We start from the raw sequence: 25,313 nt of genomic DNA on the forward strand, positions 1-25,313 counted from the left end.
CCTTCCCCCCAGCGATGACTAGCCAATGAATCCAACAGAGCAGGGTCAAGTGCCCCTTTTCGTAGACACACCTATCTTCGAAATCCACCCCACCCGCCCCCGTCACTGCTCCTGGGCGTCATTCTCTTCAGGAGGGTCCAAAAAGACGTGTGGTGACTTCCCATCTTCTCTAGCTCTCACTCTTCTCTGGACCTCCTCTTTGATTCCCCCATCATTGCACTTACTATACTCACCAACGCCAGGACTTTAGCACAGACCCCACATGACACTGTCCCCCTCTCTGTACCCTCCATGGGCCTCCCCGTATACCACCTTGACTGCATGCACTAGAGGGAAACAGCTCTCCTCCCCCTAGGCATCCAGTGATTAGACCCCAGAGACCCTGGAAGCTTGAAGGATGACGCTCCATAGAGACCTTGGGAACAGCTCCAGAGCCGTTATAATTAATAACTTAGGCACGCCAGCAGGACAGACATACAGAACATACCCCGGGGTACCCTATGCTCCAACCCGGTTGGGTTGGTCAAGTAGATGTAGCAAGGGAAGAAGGAAACCAGAGGCTTATGTGGAGGGCTCAGACCTCCTATGGCCCAGGGATCCTAACATCTCCTTCCCCAGGTGGTCTGAGAAGCTGGGACTCCAAAGAGAGTCTTCCTGCTTTCTGTCCAGCCTCCAAGACAATGTCTGTGCCCCCTTACTCACTCCTGCTCCTCTGAGAAGAAGGTCCCAAGGCCAAGGATTCTCCCTTCATCTCCTCTGCCAATGCCCTGAGAACGCAGACAGAAACCCCAAAGTAGCTAGAGGGATTTCAGGCCCTGAAGAAAGGCTGAATGCAGAGTGCACAGACACAGAGAGGCCTCTGATCCTCGGCCTCACTGGCAGGACCGGAAAGTGCTGAATTCGGGGGGCTCAGGTGAGGATGATGTGGAGGTAGGCCTTTTCCGGGGCCCAGAGCTGCCAGGTGTCTCGGTGGAATCCGAGCAAGCATCCACGGTGACTGCATCTTCTTCTGGATTCATTGTCTTTGTCCATGGAGGAAAAACAGAGAACAGGGTGATTTGAGGTTTCAGGATCTAGGGTCTCCCTACATTCTGAGTCTGAGACTCCCCCCCCCCTGGCCCCCAGTCCATCAGGTCTCATTTCACTTCCCGCACCCTACCCCCCAGCTCCAGGGCCCAGATCCTGACCTCTGTTGTCCTGCCTCCTGGTTCTTTCTGAACCAGACAGCCTGGGTTCAAATCCCAGGTCTACCTTGTCCCAGTAGTATGACTTCGGTCGGTCAGTAACTTAACCCTTCTGAGGCTCACTTTTTTCTTTTGCACAATAGGGTGAATGCTACAAAACAAAGGAAAAGTACCTGGCACCTGGCAAGCACTAACTGTTAAGTGAACAAAGCTATCATTATCTCTTCCCATCCCTGCCCCGTCCTTGGCTTCCACAAAACCTTCCTCAAAAGTCTACCCTCTCCTCCACCATGGAGGCTTCCACCCCAAATGCCAGTCAAGGAGACATGAACTTGCTAAAACTGAAATGTGGTGGGTGAGAGCAGGGTAGGTTCCATCCCAGTCCTGCACCTCCCTAGCTGGACGATCCCAGTAAGGCCCATAATTAGATTCTAGTCTATTTTTTTTTAATGTCAAAGTGCCTGGGTGGCTCAGTCGGTTGGGCATCTGACTCTTGATTTTAGCTCAGGTCATAATCCCAGGGTCCTGGGACCCAGCCACGAATCGGGTTCCCTGCTCAGTGAGGAGTCTGCTTGAGATTCTCTCTCCCTCTCCCTCTGCTCCTCCCCTTGCTCATGTGCTCTCTCTCTCTCTCTCTCTCTCAAATAAATCAAAATTAAAAAAATAAAAATAAATATCAACACCACTTCATAGGGGATTATAAAGTGAATATCAGACCCTCAGTATAGTAACACAATACAAGCTGGAGAATGATTAGCTACTTCACTTTTATTTTAGCCAGCAGCACAGCTTCTAGTGCTTAAGAGGGAAGCAAGAATTGAAAGCAGATATTTGCAGGCCCATGTTCATAGCAGCACTATTCATAGTAGCCAAAAGGTGGAAACAACCCAAGTGTCCATCAACAGATGAACAGATAAAATGTGCTATATAAATACAATGGAATATTATTCAGCCTTCAACAAGAATAAAATTCTGACACCCACTACAAAGTGAATGACCCTTGAAGACATTATGCTAAATGAATAAGCCAGACACAAAAGGATGAACGTTATATGACATCATTTCTACCTAAAATGTCCAGAATGCGCAAATCCACAGAGAAAGCAGCATGGTGGGTGCCAGGGACTGGGGTTTGTTACAAATGAGAAGTTAGTGTACCGTGGGGACAGAATTTCACTTTTGCAAGACCAAGTTCTGGAGATGGGATGGTGGTGATGGTTGCACAATGTGAATGTACTTAATACCACTGAACTGGACACTTAGAAATGGTTAAAATGGTCAGTTTTATGTTATGTATATTTTATCATCATGGGGAAAAAAAAAACAACTAGAGAAGATCCCACTAAAATTTACTGTTAAGGAAAGAAGCATAATAGTGTGGATAGCATGCTATCATTTGTGTTAGAAAGGGTAAGGGTAGGGGGTCCTGGGATTGAGCCTCCCCCAATCAGGCTCCCAGCTCAGCAGGGTGTCTGCGGCTCCCTCTGCCCCTCCCCCATTCGTGCTCTCACTTTTATTTATCTTTCACATAAAATCTTTAAAAGGAGGGAGTGAGGCTATACACTCCCTATTTTCACCTTTGCTTGCTTTCACGAGAAGCTCCTGATGGTGGCTACCTGTGTGTGTGGAGGAGACCAGTGAACACACAGGGGTTAGTGACAGGAGGATACTTTACTGGATATACAATTTTGACATATGGATGTATTTCATATTCCAAAACAAAAATTTTTAAGTAGTCTCCATGCCCAACGTGGGGCTTGAACTCACAACGCTGAGATTAAAAGTCGCAAGCTCTACCACGGAGCAGCTGGGTACACACACACACACACACACACACACACACACACACACTTTTTAATTAAAAAAAAAAATACAGGGATCCCTGGGTGGCGCAGCGGTTTGGCGCCTGCCTTTGGCCCAGGGCGTGATCCTGGAGACCCGGGATCGAAACCCACATCGGGCTCCCGGTGCATGGAGCCTGCTTCTCCCTCTGCCTGTGTCTCTGCCTCTCTCTCTCTCACTGTGTGCCTATCATAAATAAATAAAAAATTTAAAAAAAAATAAAATAAAATAAAATAAAATACACATATAGTCACAAGGACAAAGATACTTTTTAAAAATTTTCTCCTGTTTCGACTTGTTTCAATTTCAAGTGCCTATTTTTTTAAGGGAAAAGGAAAAGTCACCAGCGTAGTGCCTCGAGCAGCATGTCTTCTCACAGAAAGTTTTAGAATTTGCTCTGCCTGCAGGATTTTGGGGTTTTTCTTAACAGCATTGGATTTGTTCCCGGAAATGAGACCTCAGGGGGCTGAACCGGCCCGTGGGGCCAAGCCCCTTCCTTCCCACATTTGTATGCAGTTTAAATTTGCTCGCTTCTCTCTCCAGAACCCGACTCCTGTCTGCACCTGCCCTTGGGCATCCGCCGGGTGGGTGGTCCGTCTCATGTCCCTCCAAGGCTGCTGCTCCCCAAGACTCCCACATGCCTCCCTCCTCCTGACTCTCTCTCCCCCCCCACCTCCCCCCACCCGACCCCACCTCCCCACCCCCACCCCACCCCACCCCCGCGCGGTCGGTCCAAGCCCCCCAAGTCTTTCCTCCCGCGGCCGCCAGAGGGCGCAGGCGAGCACCCGAATCGGTCCCCTCCCTCTGCTCCGAAGCCTCCACCGCTCCCACCCCACTTGGGGGAAAAATCAAAGTTCTCCGCGGGGGGGCTCCCCACGACTCTTCACGCGGCTCCACTCCAGTTGTACTGGACGGGCCGTGCCAAGAATGTGTCCCCCGGGCCCGGAGCAATCTTCCATTGCTACCCTCGGCGTTGCCCATCTCTGAGATTTCCTGGATCGCGCATCCAAGTGAGAGACGAGCTTCGCTCTCACTCCTACCCCACGTGGCATCGCCTGTCTCCTCCCCACCCCGGTGCAAATGAGAAAGCTTTAAAAATAAATAAATTAATTAATTAATTAATTAATTAGTTAATTAATTAATTAAAAAAAAGAGAAAGCTTTGAAGAATTAAAGGCCTTGTGCTGTTCTTGTTCCAATGCCCAGGAAGGGTGTTTTGTTTGGATCAGCCCAGTCCTCCCCCCACCCCCACCCCCGTTATGGTGCCCTAGGCACACCAACTCCCCACCCAGCCTCTGTAAAGGCAGTTCCGAAGTGCCCACTTGTCCAAATGGGGGCGTCCGAGGCCACTGAGTGGGGCCACCGTCACCCCAGACCTGTATCCTACTCCGGAGAAGAGCCAGATGAACATTTCCTTGATCCATAGTTTCCATGGCTCATCTACCTCTCACTTGATCTAATAATAATAATAAAGTACAAACACGAAAGCTGCTTCAAGATCCAGCTGTGCCGAGGAATCCCATAGACCTGGGTTCAAATCTCAACCCCAACAGCGTGTGGTCTGTGGGAGCAAAACGTCTTGCAAAGGGGCAGGGTCCCGGAGCCCCTCCCCACTGAAAGAGAAACGCACAACTTGGACATTTAAGCCGAGATCCCTGAACCTGAATATAAACACAGGCTTTCCTTTACCAGGAGGGGACCAGAGTGTGCATCAGACTGTTACAAAGCACACGACTCCACCGGGTCACCCTGAGGCCCCTGTCACCTTTCCGTAGGGCTGGCCCCACTGAGCGCAGAGGCGGCAGTGACCCTGACAGCCGCCCGGGGATCCTGCCCCTGGCCACAGGCAGGCCTGGACACAGCTGCCTCCCATCCCCTGGGATTGTTCAGAGCCAACTCTCGGCTCACAAAACAAATCCCTGCTCCATATTCTGGGCTTTTCCCAGGCCCCCGAGGCTCGGAGACATCGGGTCGGGCCCCCCCTGCCGGTGGTCTTCCGGGCAGTAGGACAGTCCGCACACACCCGGGACCAAGAGATGAAATGACTTACCATGGAGATGGCAAACAGAGAGTTGTCAAAGGTCATATCTGAAATAGAGAACGGAAAACCAGAGCCAGTTTAAGATCCCCGCTCGCTGCCCTCCTGGGGTCCTTCCCCCGCCCCCAGACCCACAGGCCTCAAGTCAACCAAGAGGAAGGGCTTGGGATCCATCTCCCAGCCTGCTTCGCTCCCTTCCAGCCCATTCCGCAGGGAGAACCGCTCCCACCTGTAAACTGAACAGCATCCTTTTCTGCTCAGAGCCCTCCCCCAGGGGCCCCTCGGTTTCTCCTCTCAACTCCCGCTTTCCAGAGCACCCCTCAGCTCCTGCACCGCCCCAGGCGCTCCCCTGATCGCCGTAAACACCCCCTCTTCCCGGGACCACCCTCCCGCCGGCCAGCGGCTGTTCCCCCACAGCAGTAGGACGGGCTCGTGGGCAAAGACCACCTGTCTCGGCCGTGGAGGGACGCCCCCCAAACGCGAGCACATAGTAGGTGCTCAATAAAAGCGTGGGCCAGTGAAAGGAGAGCAGAGGATGGACTTCCTCCTCCGCTTGGGGCCCCTTCCCCTGAGCACTGCGCGCGGCAGCCACTGGCTGCCCGTCGCCCCCTGGTGGAAGCCTTTGGGATGACACGGCCTGGATCACATAGTGGGGCTCCATGCAAGGCCGGGGCCAGGGCGCCGCGGGGGGACAGACACAGACCGTCCCCCCACCGGTGGAACCGAGGCCCGGCGCTGGAGGCGAGGACTACATGGACAGCAGGCAGTGATTACTTGTGCTTTTCCCCCAAGAGGGCGGAAGAGTGATAGGGTGCTGGAGGCAGGTAAGTCTAGGGAGGGAATCAGGGAAGGCTTCCCGAAGCAGATGGCATTTATTTATTTATTTATTTATTTATTTATTTATTTATTTATTTATTTATTTATTTACTTTTTAAGATTTTATTTATTTATTCATGACAGACACAGAGAGAGAGGCAGAGACACAGGCAGAGGGAGAAGCAGGCTCCATGCAGAGAGCCCGACGTGGGACTCGATCCCGGGTAACCAGGATCACACCCCGGGCTGAAGGCGGCGCTAAACCGCTGGGCCACTGGGGCTGCCCTATTTTTAAATTTTCTTTTTTAAGAGGTTAATTCTTTTTTTTTTTTTTTTTTTAAGAGTTTATTTACCCAGTCACAAGAGACACAGAGAAGCAGAGGCTTAGGCAGAAGGAGAAGCAGGCTCCCCACGGGGAACCCGAACCCTAACCGGGGACCCCGGGATCACGCCCTGAGCCGAAGGCAGATGCCCAACCGCTGAGCCACCCAGGCGGCCCAGAAGGTGGCCTTTAGAGGAGGCCAGAGGGAGGAAGAGTGTTGTAGGCAGCGGTCAGTGAGTGAATGAGGCAAAGGGAGAAGGTGAGAGGTGAAACCTGGGTATGGGGAGGGGAGGGCCTGTTCTTGGCCCTAAGGGAAGTGAGAGGAGGTGGAAGAGGTTCAGCAGCAAGGAGTGAGACCCCAGAGTTTCCAGGGGGTGAGCCTGCCCCGCAGGGACAGGGGTAGGAAAGTACACACCTGTGCTGGCGAAGTTGACCTGGGCCCAGCAGGATTCTCGCTCTCTGCAAAGGGATTCGGGAGAGAGTGACCAGTTGCTCCTCTGGGGCTGGAGGATTCTTCTGGGAAGCCCTGCCTCCCAACTTGGCCTTCGCCACCCACCTTCCTCCCCATCCTCCCTGAGTCCCCTCTTGCGGGAGCCCCACCACCAGGTGAGGTCAGGATTCAATCCCTGGGGCTGCTGCTAGCTCAATGCCATAGGGCAGTGGGGTGTCCCCCTCTCTCAGAGGGGAGAAACTGAGGCTGGGGCCAGTGGGGGGCTTCCTAACGCCCAGGACCCAGGACCACTGCCTACAGGCTACACGTTGGGCACTGCACAGCCCCAGAGGGTGCCACTCACCTCTCCCAACTGTGACTTTCTGGAGTGTCACAACCATTTTGGGTTAAGGGATATGAGGAAGACTCAGCAGCCACTTGCTCCCCATGTGACTAAGTGCTGAGCCTCAGTCTGCTTGTCTATAAAATGGGGCTACTTATAATGCCAGCTTCTGCGGGAGACTTGAGCTGCTGTGGGCTCCAGCTGCAGAGTCTCCTACCACAGGGCTCCGCATACCCTAGGTGCCTTATAATGGCACCTGTTCCTCTTATGCAGCCCTCCCACCAGAGATGCTGTTTGGAATGGAGCTCCTACCCAGCCTGGGAAGCGCCCTTCTGTCCCCAGAACCAGGTCTCAGAGTCCTTAACACCCATTAGGTGACCACTGCCTACAACATTCTTCCTCCCTCCAGTCTGGGTCTAAAGGCCACCTTCTGGGACACCTGGGTGGCTCAGCAGTTGGGGGTCTGCCTCCGGCTCAGGACATGATCCTGAGGTCCTGGGTTAGGGTTCGCGTTCCCCATGGGGAGCCTGCTTCTCCCTCTGCCAGTGTCTCTACCTCTCTGTGTCTCTTGTGAATAGTAAATAAAATATTAAAAAAAAAAAACAAACAAACAACCCTCCTGCACCATACCCCCCAACCATTTGGTATTTCTTTCCCCCAAACCACCTCCTGAGGATCTCCAGAGATGATCTCACCTTTTCTTCTGCAAATTTCTTACTTTAACTGGGAACAAAAAATAAATAAGCATTTATTAGATTTTGGATGTGGTTGCATCCCAGTTGCAAAAAACAAAAACAAGAATCCAAAGGATCCCTCATATACTTGTGACCCAACCTTGCCTTTACCTCTGGCAAATTTGCCACTCCACAGGAGAGCTCCTGCAAAATCCTCCCCGCCCCCCAATTACATGAGTAATGTATATTGGTAAAAACTTCAAACAAGCATGTAAAAAGAAACATTTTTTTGGTTACAGATTTTACTTTTAAGTAATCTCCACACCCAACATGGGACTCGAACTAACAACCCCTAGATCAAGAGCTTCATGCTTTACTGACTGAGCCAGCCAGGCACCCCTAATTTTTTTTCTATTAATGTTAGCTTCAGTGGTTGACAGGAGCTGGGAGGAGGAATGGACAGTTAGCATTTAAAGGGGACAGAGTTTCAGTTGGGGCAGATGATGAAGTTCTGGAGAGGGATGGTGGGGACAGTTGCATAACAAAGTGGATGTACTTAATATTGCCGAACTGGACACTTATATAAGTTCAAATGTTAAACTTTATGTTATATATATTTTATAATTTATAAATTTTTATCACCTGCCCCTGCCCCACCACCAACATTGCACTTCTGGAGGATTCTTTGCTGCTAAGTTTTGGAGTAAGACTTCCCCAGCTATGCTTCTAAAAAATGGGTGTGAGGGGATCCCTGGGTGGCTCAGCGGTTTGGCACCTGCCTTCTGCCCAGGGTGTGATCCTGGGGTCCCGGGATCGAGTCCCATTCAGGCTCCCTGCATGGAGCCTGCTTCTCCCTCTGCCTGTGTCTCTGCCTCCCTCTCTCTGTGTCTCTAATGAATAAATAAATAAAATCTTAAAAAAAAAATGGGTGTGAAGAAAAATAAAAATAAAAAATGGGTGTGAGTAGGGGTTCATTTACACATTCCAAAGGTTGCAAACTGGCAGCCCCTGAACTGTACTTTCTCTGCCTGCTGTTACCTTTCCTGACCACCACAGCAACGGTCACCAGCCCAGCAAGGAGAAGGACTCCAGCCAGGCTCAAGGAGAGTGCCAGTATCCAAGTGGGCCCTAGAGGAACATGAGAAAAAGAGGCAGGAGGCAAGTTATGGAATTGTGGGGGTGCAGGGTGAAGGTGAGACACCTGTCCTCCAGATTACCTTTGGGTAGCCAGCCCTACACTCCCCCATACTGCTCAACCATTTGACTTGGGTGTAGCCAGACCCTGAGGATCTGGTAAATCTTGTGACTGGGCAACTAGCAGATCTCCTCCCCCCCACCCCCAGGCATGGTGATTGGTCCAGGGATGGGCATGTGACCAAAGCTGAACTAATGAGAGCTAATTCTGAGACTTGGCCAGACTACTGGGAAGAGTTACTCCTCTGGCCAGCAAGCTGGTAGGATATACTTCTGGAGCCACTGGGCACAATTTTGACACCAGGAAGAGGAGGGCTTGCCTGAGAATAAGACACAGAAGAAAGCAGTGCTGAGAGCTGGCAAATGATTCCTGACATCTTTGAGCACCTGGATTGAGCACCTGGATCCAGCCATGCCTGAAGCCAGCACTGCAAACCGACTTTGGTTTGGCAAACCAGCACATTCTCTTTTGTTGCTGAAGCCAGTTTGAGTCAGGTTTCCCGTTACTGGCAGCCCGAGAGTCCTGTGGGCTTCAGCCAGGGGGGTCAGATGACATCCACCCCCCAGCCCTATGGTGGACCCTGAAATCCACACAGAAGTCATGCTTCACAAAAGCATGAAGCTCCAGCTTCAGAGTTTATTTTTCGGCAAGGGATTTGGCTGCCCCTCCCTGAGGAGAGGGGGTCTCTCAGGGGAGACAGGAGGAGGTGACCTGATCCCCACGGAGATGAGGAGCTAAGCCAGCAAGGAGGACAGACATATTCTTGGTATTTTCACACTGTCAGCCCTTGTTCATTCATCCGTCTGGGGCAGGAGGTATGTTGTCCCCTCCCCACTCTGAGACCACAGGCCCAAGGTGAGAGAACGCGGCCTTTGACAGTGGAGCTCAAAGACACAGACTGTTCTGTCCCCTGAACCCACTGGGGCCTCTGCTGGCAACAAAGTTCTCTTTGCAGCTGGAAAGTTCTGATGGATGGTGGTGCAGAGGCTCTACCTGGAGACTCCTCTCTCCCTCCTGCTCCTTGATCCCAGAGCCCACACCCCGCCTCCTGTCCTGAAAAGACCACAGGAAAATATCAGCCTTCCAGGGCTCCTTCGACGAAGAGCCAAAGTCCTCAGGGCCGCCGACGGCCCTGCACCATCCTCCTTGCCACTCCCTGCCTTTTTCTTCCCCAATTTCTCTCCTTGCCCACTATGCTTCAGCCCTACGGAGGGCCCCCATGTTCCTCAAACACACCAGACATGCGCCAGCCTCAGGGCCTTTGCACAGCCCGCTCCCTCTGCCTGGGAGCCTCTGGTCGCAGATACCCACATGGCTGGCTCCTCATCATTCAGGTCTTTGCTCAAATGTCACTGCCTCAGAGAGGCTTTCCCCGGCCACTCTCCTCTATATTTGAAATGACATCCTTCGCGGGTTGTACTTTGTCCTTGCTGTTTTATTTGTCCCCTGCTGGCACATGGAATATTTATTGGACTCCCTGCTTCTCGTCTGTCTGCGTCCCCTCAGAATGTCAGCTGGGGGACGGGGGATGGGGGACCTTGTTTCACTCACTGCTGAACCCCGGGGCCAAGTACAAAGCCTGGTGCATAGGAGGTGCTCAAAAATGTTACGTGGAGGGGAGGGTGCAGCAGGGTGTGGAGGTTTAACGCCTAGATACTGGAGCCCACAGAACCCCAGCTCTGCTGCCCGCCAGCTGTGTGACTGGGCCAAGTCCCCTCGTATCTTCTGCCTCAGTTTACTTCTCTGCAAAATGGGGAGACTCGCTGAACCCATCGCGTGGGCTGACTGTGAGAATTAATCAAGGAAAGGCGAGTCCCACAAAGACTTCCGAGCAGAGGGAAGAGCCCGAGCAAAGGCTCGGGGGTGAGCAAAGGAGCCGTGGGCCCCGGGCCGGGGGGAGGGCCTTACCTGGAAAGGACACTTGCAAGGGCTTGCTGAGATCCGACAGCCGCTCCTGCCTGTGCTCAGCCAGCACTCCATACTGGCAGCAAAATGTGGCCCCTGGAGCCTCCCTGTCACCTCCAGTCACGTTGAAAGTGACCCTAAGCTGGTCTGCGGATGCCTGCAGGAACTGGACCACCTGCCCTCCACGGTACAGTGTGAAATTTGCCCCCGGGAAGCCCACAGGGGCGACACAGGCAATGTGGATGGGGTCTTCTTGGCTGCTGGGGTGTGGGGGCACCAGCAGGATGGACGGCGCTGGGATTGCCAAGGAACCTGGAATGCAGAAGAAGGGAGGCAGGGTGAGCGGTGAGAGCAGAGGCATTTTCTGGCTGTGTGGTCTTGGGCAAGTGGCTGACCCCCTCTGGGCCTTGCTTGCTTTCTTTCTTTCTTTCTCTTTCTTTTCTTTTCTTTTTTTTTTTTTTTTTTGAAGATTTTATTGCTTTATTCATGAGAGGCACAGAGAGAGGCACAGACACAGGCAGAGGGAGAGGCTCTCTCGTGCAGGGAGCCTGACGCAGGACTCGATCTCAGGACCCTGAGATCACGACCTGAGCCAAAGGCAGCTGCTCAACCACTGAGCCACTCAGGTGCCCCTTGCTTTTTATTTGCAAGTAGACAATCAACCCTACCCCGTTGCTATGTTGAGGGGTTCAGGTACTAGCCCGTGGGAGGGGGCAGTGCGTTTTAGTCATTTTATTATAATCGCAGTGGTTATTACAGAGCAATGCGATTATTCTCTTACTCCTTCAGTCAACAGCACTCACTATATGCCAGGCCCTGATTTAGGGACAGAACGTGGACAAGATAGACAGACAGACATGCCTGCCTCGGGGATCTGATGTTCTCAAGGAGCCAAGAAGCCCCACGCCGCACATCGGACAGGGTAATGGGAAGGGTGCGTTGGCTGCGGAGGCCACGGAGGGCTTCCCTGAAGAGGTGACCTAGGAAGAGCTAGCGGAGAGCATTCCAGGCAGAAAGGGAAGAGCACGGGCAAATGCTGGGAGGGTGGAAGGGGTGTGAGGTCTTCCAGGAGGCCAGGGCGGCTGGAGGGGATGAGCCAAGGAAAGAACAGGAGGAGCAGAGGACAAAGGGGCTCTCCTTTTCCCTGGCTGTGGTGAGGAATTGGGACTTGGGGGTACAGCTTCCTATAGGAGGTACCAATGTCTCCCCAGGTGCCCCCAGGCTCCTGAGCAGAGTGTCTCTCACTCAGGTGAGGTCTCCTCCAGACCTTTGCCCCCCCTTCCCCCAAGCAGATCCTTCTGTCGCCCCGGCTCTGGAGGTAGGAGCCCATAGAAGCCAAGCAGGGCTGAGTCATGGGGCGTGGGCACCGCTGTCACTAGCAGGGTGGGATTTCTGACAGCCTTGATGTGGGGGTGATGAGGGGCTCACTAAGAGAAAGCCATGCTCCTGCTCTCCTGGGGCAGAGCCAGAGCTCTGGGGCAAATCTGTCAGGGTCCTGCCTCCTCCAGCACCCAGGGAGGGCAGCCCTGTGCGGCGTTCTGCCTCCAGAGCAGAGGCCAGGTGGGCAGGGGTGGTGGGAGCGGGGTGGGGGCGGTGCAGGGGGCCTCAGGCTCACCGGCTGCAAAGAGCAGGACAGTCCAGGGCATCTCTCCTCCCGAGTTTGGCCAGGGAAATCTGGCTGAGGCCAGTGAGGCCCACGGCTTACCGCCAACTCCTCCTGTGAGGCCAGAGCAGGGAAAGGAGAACCAGGGCTGATTTGAACGAATGTTTCCTCACTGGCAGGAAGTTGCACACACACACTCAGCTGCTGAAAGGGACTCTCTCCTCTCCCCACCCCTTCCACGGACACACATTAGATCCTGGCATCTCGCTGCACTTTGGTGGCCACTGTTCTGCAGAGATGTGAGGAAAGACAAAAGGCTAAGATAGTCAGGTGTGTGTGTGTGTGTGTGTGTGTGTGTGTGTGTGTATTTTCTCCCTGTGAAGAGAATTTCTAGCTGGCATGAGGAAGGGACCGTGGGCTGTTTGGGAAATCCATGCCCAAGACGCAAGCCCAGCCCAACCAGTTCCAAAGTTGAGACACATGTTGGGTGGAGGTTGGTAGAGCACAGTGGTTAGTGCTTGATCTCTGTCATCTCAAGCAACATCTTTCTTTGAAGCCTCACCTGCTGCTCTATAGAATGGGGCTAAGAGTTGCAGATATTAGATCCAAAGAACTCATGATACGAAGTGCAATGCCTAGAGAGGTGTGAGTGCTGCCAGTGTGAGGCCATAGGGGCAGCACCATCCAGGCAAAAGGGAACACTAGCTCCAAAACTGAGGGAATTGCCTCCTGTTTACAGCCCAGAATCTTCCAAAGGTCTGTCTTATCAAGTAAGTTTGCTTTGGTCTCTCAACATTTCTGCCCAAGTCAAGCAGGTCCATCTGGAGGTTTACACCAGGGAAGGATAGAAGTGTATGGTCACTAAACAACAAAAATGGGCCATCGTGGTGGACTTTTTAATTTGGATACCCAAAGTTCATTCCAACTTCAGGACCTTTGCACATGCTCTCTCTCCTGCCTGGGGCACAATTCTATTAATCTGGTAAAATTCCACTTATCTTTCAGGTTAAATATCACTTCTGTGAAATCTTTCCAGATTCCTCTGGACTTAGAAAAATTTCCTTGCTGAATTATACTACAGAGCCTTGTAATTTCATTAAATTAAAACTAGCCTGCTTATGTTTTCAAAGAATTTATTTCATCTAAGTTGTAGAACTTATCAGTATAAAACACTTCAGACTCCTTTTTTATCCTTTTAATGTCTGTAGGGTCTGTAGCGATGTCCCCTCTTTCAATGGTAACATGTTTTTCTCTTTTTTCTTGAATAGTCTTTTCTTTTTTTAAGTTTTTATTTATTTAGTCATGAGAGACACAGAGAGAGAGGCAGAGACATAAGCAGAAGGAGAAGCAGTATCCCTGTGGGGAGCCCGATATGGGACTCGATCCCAGGACCCCAGGGTTGATGCCCCGAGCCAAAGGCAGATGCTTAAGCTAGAGCCACCCAAGTGCCTTATTTTTTTTTTTTTTTCTTGAATAGTCTGCTAGGGGTCAATCAGTTTTCTCAATCTTTTCAAAGTATTAGCTTTTGGCTTTGTTATTTTTCTCTATTTTCTGCTTTTGTTTTGTTTTAAAGACTTTATTTATTTATTTATTTATTCATGAGAGACACACAGAGAGAGGCAGAGACATAGGCAGAGAGAGAAGCAGGTGCCACACAGGGAGCCCAATGTGGGACTTGATCCCTGGACTATGGAATCACGCCCTGAGTGGAAGGCAGACGCTCAACTGATGAGCCACCCAGCCATCCCTTTATTTTCTGTTTTGGTTTTCACTGCTTTTTGTCTTATTTTTATTTATTATTTCTTCTATTTACCTTATGTTTCATCGACTCTTCTTAGCTTCTGAAGATGGAAGCTTAGATCATTGATTTTAAAACTTTATCTCAAATATAAGCATTTAAAGCTACATATTTACCTCCAAGTACTGCTTCAACAGCATCTCACACTTTGTGACCTATACTGTGCTTAAGTTAGAGATATTTTATTTCCCTTGTGACTTTTTCTATGACTCATACATTATTTAGAAATGTGTCCATTTCCAAACATTTGGGATTTTTTGATAGCGTATTGTTAGTGATTTTTTCAATTTAACTCCATTGTGGTCATAGAATGTACTCTATATAATTTCAGTCCCTTGAAATGTATTGATATTTTGCTTAGTGGCCCAGCACATTTTGATCCACATTCTATATGCACTTGAAATGAAAGTACACGTGCAGTTGCTTGGTATGTAAATATCCATTAAATTAGGTTATGGTGATTTACATAACATGCTTGAGTTTATTGAAATCATCCAGTGCTCTTCTTCCAGGGTGCAAGGTTGGGTCTGTGCTGTCTCCTGTAGTTTCCCAATGCCTACCACAGTGCTTGGCACACAGTGAACCACAACTATTTCTTGATTGACCTGAAAGCCAAAAAATATTCATTCAGTCTATCTTTGTTGCACTGTCCTGGGTGCATAAGATACAGAATTAAGAGAGGTTCCTGGCTTGTTTATCCTAGCAGCTGTTTACTGAGTGTCACGAAGGCTCAGTACTGTGCTGAGTGCCAGGGACACCATGAGTTAATAAAAAAAAAAAAAAAAAAAAAAACTCCTGCCCTCAGGATGCTCAGAGTTTGGTTAGAGAGTCAGGCAAGCAGACAATGAGAGTCTAGTTGGTGGAGTGTTATAATAGAGGCACTCACCACAAGGAGCTCTTACCCTAGATTTTGCAGGTTCAAGGAGGGTTTCTGGGAGGAGGTGTTATCTAACTCCAAAAACCTGAGAAGGAGGCAAGAGAAGGACCTTCTAGCTAGATGCAAGAATATGTAAGGGCTTCATCCTGGGAGCGTTTAGTATGATGCAGGAATCTATAACCTGGAATTTTATTTTATTTTATTTTATTTTTAAGATTTTATTTATTTATTCATGAGAGACACACAGAGAGAAAGAGGCAGAGACACAGGCAGGGAGAAGCAGGCTCCATGCAGGTAGCCCGATGCGGGACTTGATCTCGGGATTCCAGGATCACGCCCTGGGCCGAAGGCAGGCGCTCAACCACTGAGCCATCCAGGGATCCCCTATAACCTGGAGTTTTAAATTCAGAAAAAGACACACTTACCTGTATTAGTCAGCTATCAGATGGCACCCAGAAGAGGTACAACTAGGAGGCATGGGCAGGGTGGAGGGAAATCAGCAAGGGATAGTGACTCCCCAGGGTCAGGAAGCTGTTACCAGCCCAGGCCTAAAGTTGCTAGGGATGTGGCCTGTGTAACTGGTCCCCTCTCTTCTCTGGCCACTCCTCTCTCTCCACTCCACTTCCTTTCTGCCCCTGAACCCCTTGAGTGCCTTCTGACCTCTGAGAGCTTGTTCTCTTGTTTGCCTCCTCTCCCTCTACTTCACGTCTGAGATTCAGTGCTACCTCTCCAAAAAGCCTTCCCTGATTCCATCCTGAAATGAGTCTTCGATTTACCACCTATCATTTACTGTTTAGTGCCCATCACCACCTGAAATCACGTTAGTGCTGAGCTTACTTGGGTATGATCTGGCTCCTACCCTGGGATGGTGGCTCCACCAGGATACAGACAAGGCCTGTTCTATTTTCAGTGTCAGACGCTCAGTAAATATTTGTTGAGTACTTGGACAGGGGGAAGTTTTTGTTTAATGGAAGGAAACAAGAATCACCCCATTCAGCCCCCAGATGTCACCCAAAATGGTGGAGCTGGTAACTCCCAGGGCTGGTCCCTGTGCAGAAAGTTTGACAGCCTGAGCAAACAGTCAGAATCAACTTTACTTGAACTCTGGAAAACAGGCAAAGGTTAGTGCCAGCCAAGTGAACACCGTATCAAAATGAAAGGAAATCTGAACATGGCAGGAAAGCTCTGTGCTGTTTTCCCCTCCCTTTTCTCATCTCCTTCCCAGTGTGGTGGAGGTCTTGAAGACAGCAGCCTGTGTCCCCAGGATGGCGAGTACTTGGTTCCTGAGGTTGGCAGGGTGCTGTTTGCTTATTCTACAATGTCTGGGGGCTACCTGCCAGAGTCACTCAAGATTCTGTCTGTTCTCAAAATGCATTCCTGGGGGCACCTGGGGGGCTCAGTCGGTTAAGCATCTGCCTTCAGCTCACGTCATGATGCCAGGGTCCTGGGATGGAGCCCCGAGTAGGGGAGTCTGCTTCTCCCTCTCCCTCTGCCCCCCTCCCCAGCTCTCACTCACTCTTTTTCACTATCTCAAACAAATAAATACAATCTTTAAACAAAAACAACAAAAAGAATGCGTTCCTGGCAAACACTAAGGCAAAAGGAAAAAACCCACAGGGACCTGGGGCAAAATATAATCAAAGATGACATTAACTAGTGATTTTACCAGCAAAAATGGGTTTATTCAGGGATAGCAGAGGAATGCAACTGAGGACAAGCAAGATGCAGCAAAAGCAGAAGCAGGTCTGGAAAAGAAAGAGCAATGCTTTTTGTAGAGGAAAGGGGACATCCGGAAGGCTGTTATGAACAAGAAGTCCGTTGGATTAAACTGGGAGTTGAAAATATTTTGATGTTTCATTGGTTGAGTGGTGACGGTCTCTCATTGGCTGCTTGGCTGTTACCAGGAGGAGAAAATCTTTCTTCCTCCTGCAGAGCTAGTAAAGTCAGGTAGGAAAGTATAAGTTTGCCAGGTACATCTCTTCCTGTGGGGTCTGTAATTGAGGAGTGGTAGGGTGTGAGAATGCCCCCCATCTGTCCTTCTGATTCCATTCTCTTTTTTTAAGGTTTTATTTATTCATGAGAGACATATATAGAGAGGCAGACATAGGCAGAGGGAGAACCAGGCTCCCGCTGGGAGCCCAATGCAGGACTTGATCCCAGGACCCCAGGATCATGATCTGAGCTGAAGGCAAACACTCAATCACTCAGCCACCCAGGTGCCTCTCCTGATTCCATTCTTTTTTTAAATTTTTATTTATTTATTCATGAGAGAGAGAGAGAGAAGCAGGGTCCATGCAGGGAGCCCTATGTGGGACTCAATCCCAGGACCCCAGGATCATGCCCTGAGCCAAAGGCAAATGCTCAACCGCTGAGCTACCCAGGCGTCCCTGATTAGGGGTATTCAGAAGTGCCAATATATACTGGGGAATTTAGAAAGCAATGTGCAGGCCCAGGGCAGGACAAATGCTCAGGAAAGACCTGAGAAGACCCTAAGCTTTCGTCTCAGGCTTCTCTCTAGGCTCAGTGCAAACAGGAAGTGAAGACTATGGCAAAATTGTAAATGCCCCAGAAAAACATTGAGGGAGTGCCCCACAATACATCTGGGGGTAGTTTTTTGTCTCTTTTTTCTTTCTTCGGCTTGCTCTCTATAATATAAAAATAATTCTTACAACTCAACAACAAAAAGAGAACCCAATTTTAAAACGAGCAAAAGACTTGACAAGACATTTCTCAAAACAAAACGATCTACAAACGGCCAACAAGCACCTGAAAAGACACTCAACATCTTTAGGGAAGTGCAAATCAAAACCACAATGAGATACCACTTCACACCCATTAGGATGGCTATAATAGCAACAAAACTGAAAATAGCACACGTGGATGAGGATTTGGAGAAATCGGAGCCCTTATACATGGTTGGTGGGAATACAAAATGGTGTGGCCACTGTGGAAAACAATCTGGCAGTTCCTCAAAAAGTTAAACACAGAATTACCATATGACCCAGCAATTCCACTCATAGGTGTATACCCTAAAGAACTGAAAGTAGATTCTGAAACACACATACACATGTTCATAGGAGCACACTATTCACAATGTCCAAAAGGTGGATGCGACCTCAATGTCCACCAGTGGTCAAATGGATAAACAGTGGTTTATCCAAGCCATGGCATGTTATTCAGCCATTAAAATAAATTAAATGCTCATTCATGCTATTAAGATGAACCTTCAATACATTATGCTAAGTGAAAGATGCCAGACACAAATGGTCACATTTCATTTATATGAAACACCCAGAATTGACAAATCCATAGACGCAGATTGGTGGTAGACAGAAACTAAGGTGAGGAAGAGAAGGTGCTGAATGGGGACCAGGTTTATTTTAGGGCTGATGGAATGTTTTGAAAATAGAAGTGGTGGTTGCACAACATTGTAAATGTTAATACATGCCACTGAATTGTTCACTTGAAAATGGTTAACTTTATGTAATGTGAATTTCATCTTAAAAAAAACAAAAACAAAAACAAGAACAAAAATACCAAGGGATCCCTGGGTGGCTCAGTGGTTTAGCGCCTGCCTTCTGCCCAGGGCGTGATCCTGGAGACCTGGGATCGAGTCCCACGTCAGGCTCCCTGCATGGAGCCTGCTTCTCCCTCTGCTTGTGTCTCTGCCTCTCTCTCTGTCTCTCATGAATAAATAAAATCTTAAAAAAAAAAAAAATCCATTAAACAGGCCACCTGGATGGCTCAGTCAGTTGGGCCTCTGTCTTCGGCTCAGGTCATGATCCCTGGGTCCAGGGATCTATCCCCTCATTGGGTTCCCTGCTCAGGGAGGAGCCTTCTTCTCCCTCTCTTTCTGTCCCTCCTCCTCCCGTTTGTGCTTTCTCTCTCTCTCAAATAAATAAAATCTTTAAAAAATTTTTTTATTATTTTTTATTATTTTTAATACTTATTTATGAGACACACACACACAGAGAGGCAGAGACACACAGGCAGAGGGAGAAGCAGGCTCCAAGAAGTGAGCCCAATGCAGGACTCCATCCCAGGACTGCAGGATCATGTCCTGGACTGAAGCCCAACCGCTGAGCCACCCAGGGATCCCTAAAAAAAATTTTTTTTTAATTTAAAAATCCATTAAAAAGCTGAGTGAAGTAAGCCAGTCGGAGAAGGACAAACATTATATGTTCTCATTCATTTGGGGAATATAAATAATAGTGAAAGGGAATATAAGGGAAGGGGGAAGAAATGTGTGGGAAATATCAGAAAGGGAGACAGAACATAAAGACTGCTAACTCTGGGAAACGAACTAGGGGTGGTGGAAGGGGAGGAGGGCGGGGGGTGGGAGTGAATGGGTGACGGGCACTGGGGGTTATTCTGTATGTTAGTAAATTGAACACCAATAAAAAATAAATTTAAAAAAAAAATCCATTAAAAAATATCAGGGGGTGCCTGGGTGGCTCAGTCAGTAGAGCACAGGGACTCATGATCCCAGGGTCATGAGATCAAGCCCCACATTGGGTGTGGAGCCTACTTAAAATTAAAATATATATATATACATAATACATATATTCATATTTATGGGGTATCTGGGTGGCTCAGTTAGTTGAGCATGGGTACTCTTGGTTTCAGTACGGCTCATGACCTCTGGGTCATGGGATTGAGCCCTGCCTTGGGCTCCCTGCTCAGTAAGTCTGCCAGAGATCCTTTCCATATCCTCTTCTCCCCTCTGCTCCCTCCCCCACCCTCACCCCAGCTGGCTCACAGGCTCTCTCTAAAATAAAGAAAATCTTTATATATATATATATATATATATATATATATATATATAAAATAAATAAAGACTCTCCCATTCTCACTTCAAAATGTCCAAGCAGCAAGTCTGAACGACAAAAACTTTGGAAGGGAAAAGGAGCCCTACCAATGACTGCACATAAACTTTGACATAGCAAGGTGGTGTGACTTCCCCAAGTTCTCCCACAGCAGGAAAGAGCTGACAGCCACCAGCTGTAATTGAAGACTAATTGTTTGTCACTAAGTGCCAACCACTCCAGGGCCTATCTTTTAAAGACTCAACATTTCCATCTAAACATTTTTTTTCTTATGTTTAGTCAGAACCACCGAGCAGAGTCCCTTTCTCCAGTGACTTCTTTGCTTATGTGCCAGCTTCCTAGAGGGCGGTCACCACCAAATACTCCAAGCCAGGCTGAGGGAGTGGTGGGCTGCCCAATGGTGGGCGATCAGCCAGAAAAAACAGATCATATGTACTGAGAGCCTATAATCTGCCAAGCGCTGAACAAACATTATCTTAATCTTTACAACAGCCCAGTGAGGTAGGACAAGTATCACCCCATCTTACGGATGAGAATACTGAGGCCCTGCCAGTGATTTCAAGCCAAGGATCGAGGGTGGCTTAAACTAGGGTTTGTGGCTCCTAGCCCCACACTCTCCTCTCTCTCTCTTTTTATTAACATTCTAAAATTTTATTTACTTGATAGGCATCTGGGTGGCTCAGGTCCTGATCCCGGGGTCCTGGGCTCCCTGCGGGGAGCCTGCTTCTCTCTTTGCCTGTGTTATCTGCCTCTCTGTGTCTCTCATGAATATATAAAGTCTTTTTAAAAAAATGTACTTGACAGAGAGAGCGAGCACAAGCAGGCGAGAGGGCGACGCAGGCTCCCAGGGGCGGAGCAGGGATCCTGAGTGGGGCTCCATCCCAGGGACCCAGGACCATGACCTGAGCCGAAGGCAGATGCTTAACCCACAAACATTCCGGCGCCCCCCACCCCCTTCTTGAAGATCTTCTCCGACTCTTAAACACTTGTCATTTTTCCTACCCTGAGTCGTATCAATTACTCTCTTTACCTGCCGCCGCCGCCTCCCCAGGTTTGGGACCCCTGGGTGCAGGGTGGGCTATGCCCCTCTACGTTCTACGCTAGGAAAGCCGAGCGCCACCGGCAAGGCTTCGTCTGTTCCCACCGCCGCCCTCGTGGGGTCCATCAATAACTACAGACGAGGAAACGGACAAAGGGATGGTTCTCAGGAGCAAAGGGAATGAAGGGTCAGGCGGCGCATCTGGAGCCACGCCTAAGAAGCGCGAAGCCCCCAAGAAAACGAAAAGGACTCCCTCCAGCTCCCCCCGAATCTTTATACATGAGCCCTACGGGTCGCGGGGAGGTCCACTATTCCCAGACTAGATGGCCCAATGGTCGTCGCGCGCGGCGTACTCTGGGAAAACCGCAGGGAGGGACCTCAGAAGGCCCCGGCCCGCCTCCGATTTAGCTGTCTTAACTTTTGCCTGGAAAACACGCACCATCATAGGACTTATTTTTTTTTCCTTATTCCGTCACCATCTGTTGAGACTAGAGCTCGAGGCTACTCATAAAAAAGTCTCCGGGAGGTCGAGAGTCTTAAGGCACGGCAGGCATTCATTCGGGCAGCTAAGCACTCAGGGGGCCCTTCACTTCTCTCTCCGTTCGCTTCAGAGCGCCGGCAGAAGCGGCTGCCAATGAGCTCCGAGGAGTAGCACAAGGGGCAGGGCCAGCCCTTAAAGGAACCGCGACCTCTTAGCAGACCGGAGGGTGACCCAGACGATGGCGGCCGGAGCGGCCCTAGCCTTGGCACTGTGGCTACTACTGCCGCCAATGGGGGTTGAGGGGGCAGGTCCCCCGCCGATCCAGGACGGCGAGTTCACGTTCCTGCTGCCCGCGGGGAGGAAGCAGTGTTTCTATCAGTCTGCGCCGGCCAATGCAAGCCTCGAGACCGAGTACCAGGTAGAAAGTCCCGAGTCGGGGAGCAGGCGAGCGAGCGGAGCCAGGGCGAGAGGGCGTGGCCAAGCCCCTGAAGCGAGGCATGGATTAAAGAGGGAGGGGGAGGAGCCCGTGCGTCAGAGTGCGGGGGCGGAGCTAGGGCGAGCGCGCTGGAACCTGTGGGGACGGCGTGGGAGCGGAGGGGGTGGGGTTAGCGAGGCAGCCGGAGGGGGCGGGGCCATCGGCTGCAGGAGGGCACCCCTCACGGGGCGGGAACCTCGAGGGTGGGCGTGGCCAAATGAGGGAGCTGGTGGGCGTGGCCAAGAGCGCCACCAGAAAGGGCGTGGTGGTCCACGGGAGGATTTCCGGGGGATTGGGTTACGGAGAGCAGGGCCCTGTCCCCTCACTTGGGGTGTAAACGTCGATCAAGGACCTGAGATGGGGGCGTGACCAGATGAAAACGCCAAACCCAAAGCTGTCCTATCAGTGAAGACTGAGCCAAGGTAAGGGGCGCGGTCTGAGGGACAGGTGGGGCAGGCCCAGGTTGAGGGTGTAGGTGTCAGCGCCCTGGTAGGCTCCTGCTGGTCCCCGATGGGTCTGTGTGGGTTGGCCGGGCCCTGGCTTTCCCTGGCAGGTGCCCTTGGCCTCCCCCTAGCCCTCCCCCCTCTTACCTGTCCACCCAGGTGATCGGAGGTGCTGGACTGGACGTGGATTTCACCCTGGAGAGCCCTCAGGGCGTGCTGCTGGTCAGCGAGTCCCGCAAGGCAGATGGGGTGCACACGTGAGTTCAGTCCCGCTGTCCGTCTGGGTTCAGTTTCAGCTCTGGCCTTCCCTGGTGGCCTCAGGTTACCACCTCCTGTGCCTCTCTGAGTCTGGGTCATGTGCGTCTGTGTGTCTTTCTCCCAGGGTGGAGCCCACGGAGGCTGGGGACTACAAGCTGTGCTTTGACAACTCCTTCAGCACAATCTCCGATAAGCTGGTGTTCTTCGAACTCATTTTTGACAGCCTGCAGGATGACGAGGAGGTCGAGGGCTGGGCAGAGGCTGTGGAGCCTGAGGAGATGCTGGATGTGAAGATGGAGGACATCAAGGTGTGCCCGGGCTGGCTGGGGCCCCGAGTCTTGGAGCTCTGGCTTTGGGCAGCAGTGCTCTCCATTCTTCCACCTTGGCTGGAGTCCCCATCTGCTTCACCCAGCCTCCCTGGTGCCCACCCCACAATTAGAATAGCTAGCCGCTCACACTTAAAATGATAGCACATTTCTAGGTGGAGGATTTTTTTTTTTTTTTAAGATTTATTCATGAGACACAGAGAGAGGCAGAGACATAGGCAGAGGGAGAAGCAGGCTCCCTGATCCCAAGACCCCAGGATCATGCCCTGAGCCCAAGGCAGACGCTCAACCTCTGAGCCACCCCGGCACCCCTAGGTGTAAGAATTTCAAGGGCTTAAATAACTCATGAAATCCTCATATGATGGAGGTAGTGTGCTCCCAATGCCCCATTTTAACGGAGGCACAGGATGGCTAAGTAACTCTCCTAAGGCCACACAGCTAGCAACTGGCAGAGCCAATATTTGAACCCAGGCAGTCTGGCTTTAGCAGCTGTGCTGTTAACCACTGGTAAGTACAGTCTTTATCCTTAGTTAGGCATTCAGTTCTCATTGCAATTTTGAGGAGACTGGGGACCACAGAGGTTAATTAGCTTGCTCAAAGTTACACAGTCAGCACAAAGAGGATGTAGAACTCAGGTGGCCTGGCCACTGAGCCTGCACTCTCAGCTCTCTCCTCCACAAACATAGGCTCACCCTATCCACTAGCCCTCTCCAGTTTTATTGGCCTCTGCTCCCTGAAGGGCGAAGGGTAGCAGAGGCCTGAGCCCTTTTTCTCCCCTCCACAGGAGTCCATCGAGACCATGAAGACCCGGCTGGAGCGTAGCATCCAGATGCTGACGCTGTTGCGGGCCTTCGAGGCACGTGACCGCAACCTGCAGGAGGGCAACCTGGAGCGGGTCAACTTCTGGTCTGCCGTGAACGTGTCCGTGCTGCTGCTGGTGGCCGTGCTCCAGGTGTGCACGCTCAAGCGCTTCTTCCAGGACAAGCGCCCTGTGCCCACGTAGCCCCCGAAGGGAGAACAGGGAAAGAAGGGCAGCAGGGCCCATGTGTGTGTGATTTGGGGGTCCCTTCTCCAGCTTAGCTTCCTACGGGATGGGAGGTCATAGAGGCATGGCCTGAGGGATAACCCTCAGGGGTGTTTCCTCCCTGCCAGGGGCCAGGTCAGCAATAGTTGCTGGGTTGGCAGTTTGGGCCTGGGCCCTCCGGAGGGACAGCTGGGGGGCTGCACCTACGTTCCCGGCAACTGTGCATGGAAGGGGGGGCACTGCAGCATGTGAGCACAAGCCCTGGATTCTCTGGCCCCTTTCCGTGTCCCCTACTGTAAATGCGTGTGCCTTAGCTCAAGCCCCAGCCTGCACTGGCTGGCCCTGGTGTGGGATGGGGCCCAGGAAGCAAACTCTCCCTTCCCTCCCCGACTGGCCTTCTGAGCCAGGTGATGGTTCGAGGGGGGCTTGCCGCTTGTGGAACCTCTGCCTTCCTTGGTCTCCTTGTTGCCCCACCAGAGGCCTGCTGCTGCTGTTGGGAGGGTAGCTCCCAGGCTGGGGGGTGGGGGGACTGCTTCCACCAGGGGCTGGGAAGGAGACACGGCTGCAGTGTTCTTGCCAGGACAGTCACTTTATTGAGAGGAAGGAGCCCGGCCCCTCGGCCCAGCGCGGGGTGGGCTCACTGTGAGGTCTGATAACAGAACTCTAGGAGAGGGGACTGCGAGACCACCCGCCCCTCCTGCTCTCTCTGCAGAGGCCCCCGGCAGGGCTGAGGGGGGGCCCAGCCAAAGCTTGTGCCGGAGCCTCACGGAACAAAGGGTGGTCTGGCCCTGGGCACTGGAGTCAATAAATTATGGTCAGAAAATCACAGAGCCTGGTGACTGGGGCTCAGGGACACCAGCCGGGACAGACCTGCCCCCCAAAGGGGGCAAACCAGGCAGGCGGGAGGGGTCTCCCACGAAGCTCAGAAGAAAGGTCGGGCGGGAGCCGATGGAGGTGGTCGCCTGGGCACAAGAGAAAAATCAGAAAGCAAAGTTTAACTGTGACCCGGGCTGGGCCAGAAGGCCTTGGACCTATGGGGAGGGGGGGTCGGGGGGGAAATCCTTGGAACTGCAGTGGTGGGGAGGGGGCCCCGGACCACTGTAGTTTGGGGTGGAGGGCTGGGATCCCCTCTCCCTTTTGTGATTTTGCTGCCTACCCCAGGCCTGTGTCTTGGCCTCCACACTAGTGCTGAGTCAGGGGCTGCAGCCAGGCCTGGAAGTGTTAGTATATGTGTGTGGGGGGAGTGGCCCCAACATCTGTCCCCACTCCTGAGGTGTTAAGGAAAGCAAGAGATTTTCCCTCTAGAGCATGGTTGCCTCTGGAAGAAGCAGACTCCTTCCCCAAGAGCAGAGCCCAGGAGCTTGGTGCAAGAGAGCCCATGGTGGGAGGTAAGGCGGCGTCCTTGTCAGAGGCCT

General features: G+C 51.3%; 3 protein-coding genes and 1 long non-coding RNA gene across 6 annotated transcripts in view; 1 reads left to right on the top strand and 3 right to left on the bottom strand.

The window, feature by feature from the left end:
* Positions 1-421: 421 nt before the first annotated feature.
* On the bottom strand, positions 422-12,521 carry C19H19orf38 (chromosome 19 C19orf38 homolog). The gene is made up of 7 exons (XM_077859930.1): positions 12,364-12,521; positions 10,752-11,060; positions 8,687-8,776; positions 7,670-7,697; positions 6,617-6,660; positions 5,076-5,113; positions 422-1,022 (listed from the first exon to the last, which is right to left on the bottom strand). Exons 1-7 carry the CDS (start codon positions 12,392-12,394, stop codon positions 873-875), a joined length of 690 nt encoding a protein of 229 aa, XP_077716056.1. The 5' UTR covers positions 12,395-12,521; the 3' UTR covers positions 422-872.
* A 4,165-nt stretch (positions 12,522-16,686) lies between these two features.
* Positions 16,687-21,866, bottom strand: LOC144290570 (uncharacterized). Its single transcript, XR_013358158.1, has 2 exons — positions 20,883-21,866; positions 16,687-16,960 (listed from the first exon to the last, which is right to left on the bottom strand). It is a non-coding gene; the product is annotated as an uncharacterized LOC144290570 (long non-coding RNA).
* TMED1 (transmembrane p24 trafficking protein 1) lies at positions 21,463-24,724 on the top strand. 2 transcript variants are annotated; one of them, XM_077859940.1, is made up of 4 exons: positions 21,463-21,793; positions 22,450-22,547; positions 22,673-22,856; positions 23,659-24,724. In XM_077859940.1, the coding sequence occupies exons 1-4, from the start codon at positions 21,611-21,613 to the stop codon at positions 23,875-23,877; spliced, it is 684 nt and encodes a 227-aa protein (XP_077716066.1). In that variant the 5' UTR covers positions 21,463-21,610; the 3' UTR covers positions 23,878-24,724. The 2 variants fall into 2 exon arrangements, with proteins under 2 accessions (XP_077716066.1, XP_077716067.1); XM_077859941.1 differs by having other exon boundaries at positions 21,466-21,790.
* The window catches only part of DNM2 (dynamin 2), an 88,556-nt gene continuing 87,711 nt past the window's right edge, over positions 24,469-25,313 (bottom strand). For both annotated transcript variants that reach the window (XM_077859937.1, XM_077859938.1), the window contains exon 21: positions 24,469-24,860. In XM_077859937.1, the coding sequence (XP_077716063.1) occupies positions 24,821-24,860 (40 nt within the window). In that variant the 3' untranslated portion in view covers positions 24,469-24,820. The remainder of the gene's footprint in view (positions 24,861-25,313) is intronic.

This window comes from Canis aureus, chromosome 19, assembly GCF_053574225.1.
Source record: "Canis aureus isolate CA01 chromosome 19, VMU_Caureus_v.1.0, whole genome shotgun sequence".
Taxonomy (NCBI): domain Eukaryota; kingdom Metazoa; phylum Chordata; class Mammalia; order Carnivora; family Canidae; genus Canis; species Canis aureus.

Coding starts and splice junctions, on each gene's coding strand:
- TMED1 (XM_077859940.1), top strand. CDS start 21,611: ATGGCGGCCGGAGCGGCCCTAGCCTTGGCACTGTGGCTACTACTGCCG. Junction 22,548..22,672: donor AAGGCAGATGGGGTGCACAC/GTGAGTTCAGTC, acceptor TCTTTCTCCCAG/GGTGGAGCCCACGGAGGCTG. Junction 22,857..23,658: donor TGAAGATGGAGGACATCAAG/GTGTGCCCGGGC, acceptor TCCCCTCCACAG/GAGTCCATCGAGACCATGAA.
- C19H19orf38 (XM_077859930.1), bottom strand. CDS start 12,394: ATGCCCTGGACTGTCCTGCTCTTTGCAGCCG. Junction 5,114..6,616: donor GGTCAACTTCGCCAGCACAG/GTGTGTACTTTC, acceptor TCTCTATTTCAG/ATATGACCTTTGACAACTCT. Junction 1,023..5,075: donor CTCTGTTTGCCATCTCCATG/GTAAGTCATTTC, acceptor CCATGGACAAAG/ACAATGAATCCAGAAGAAGA.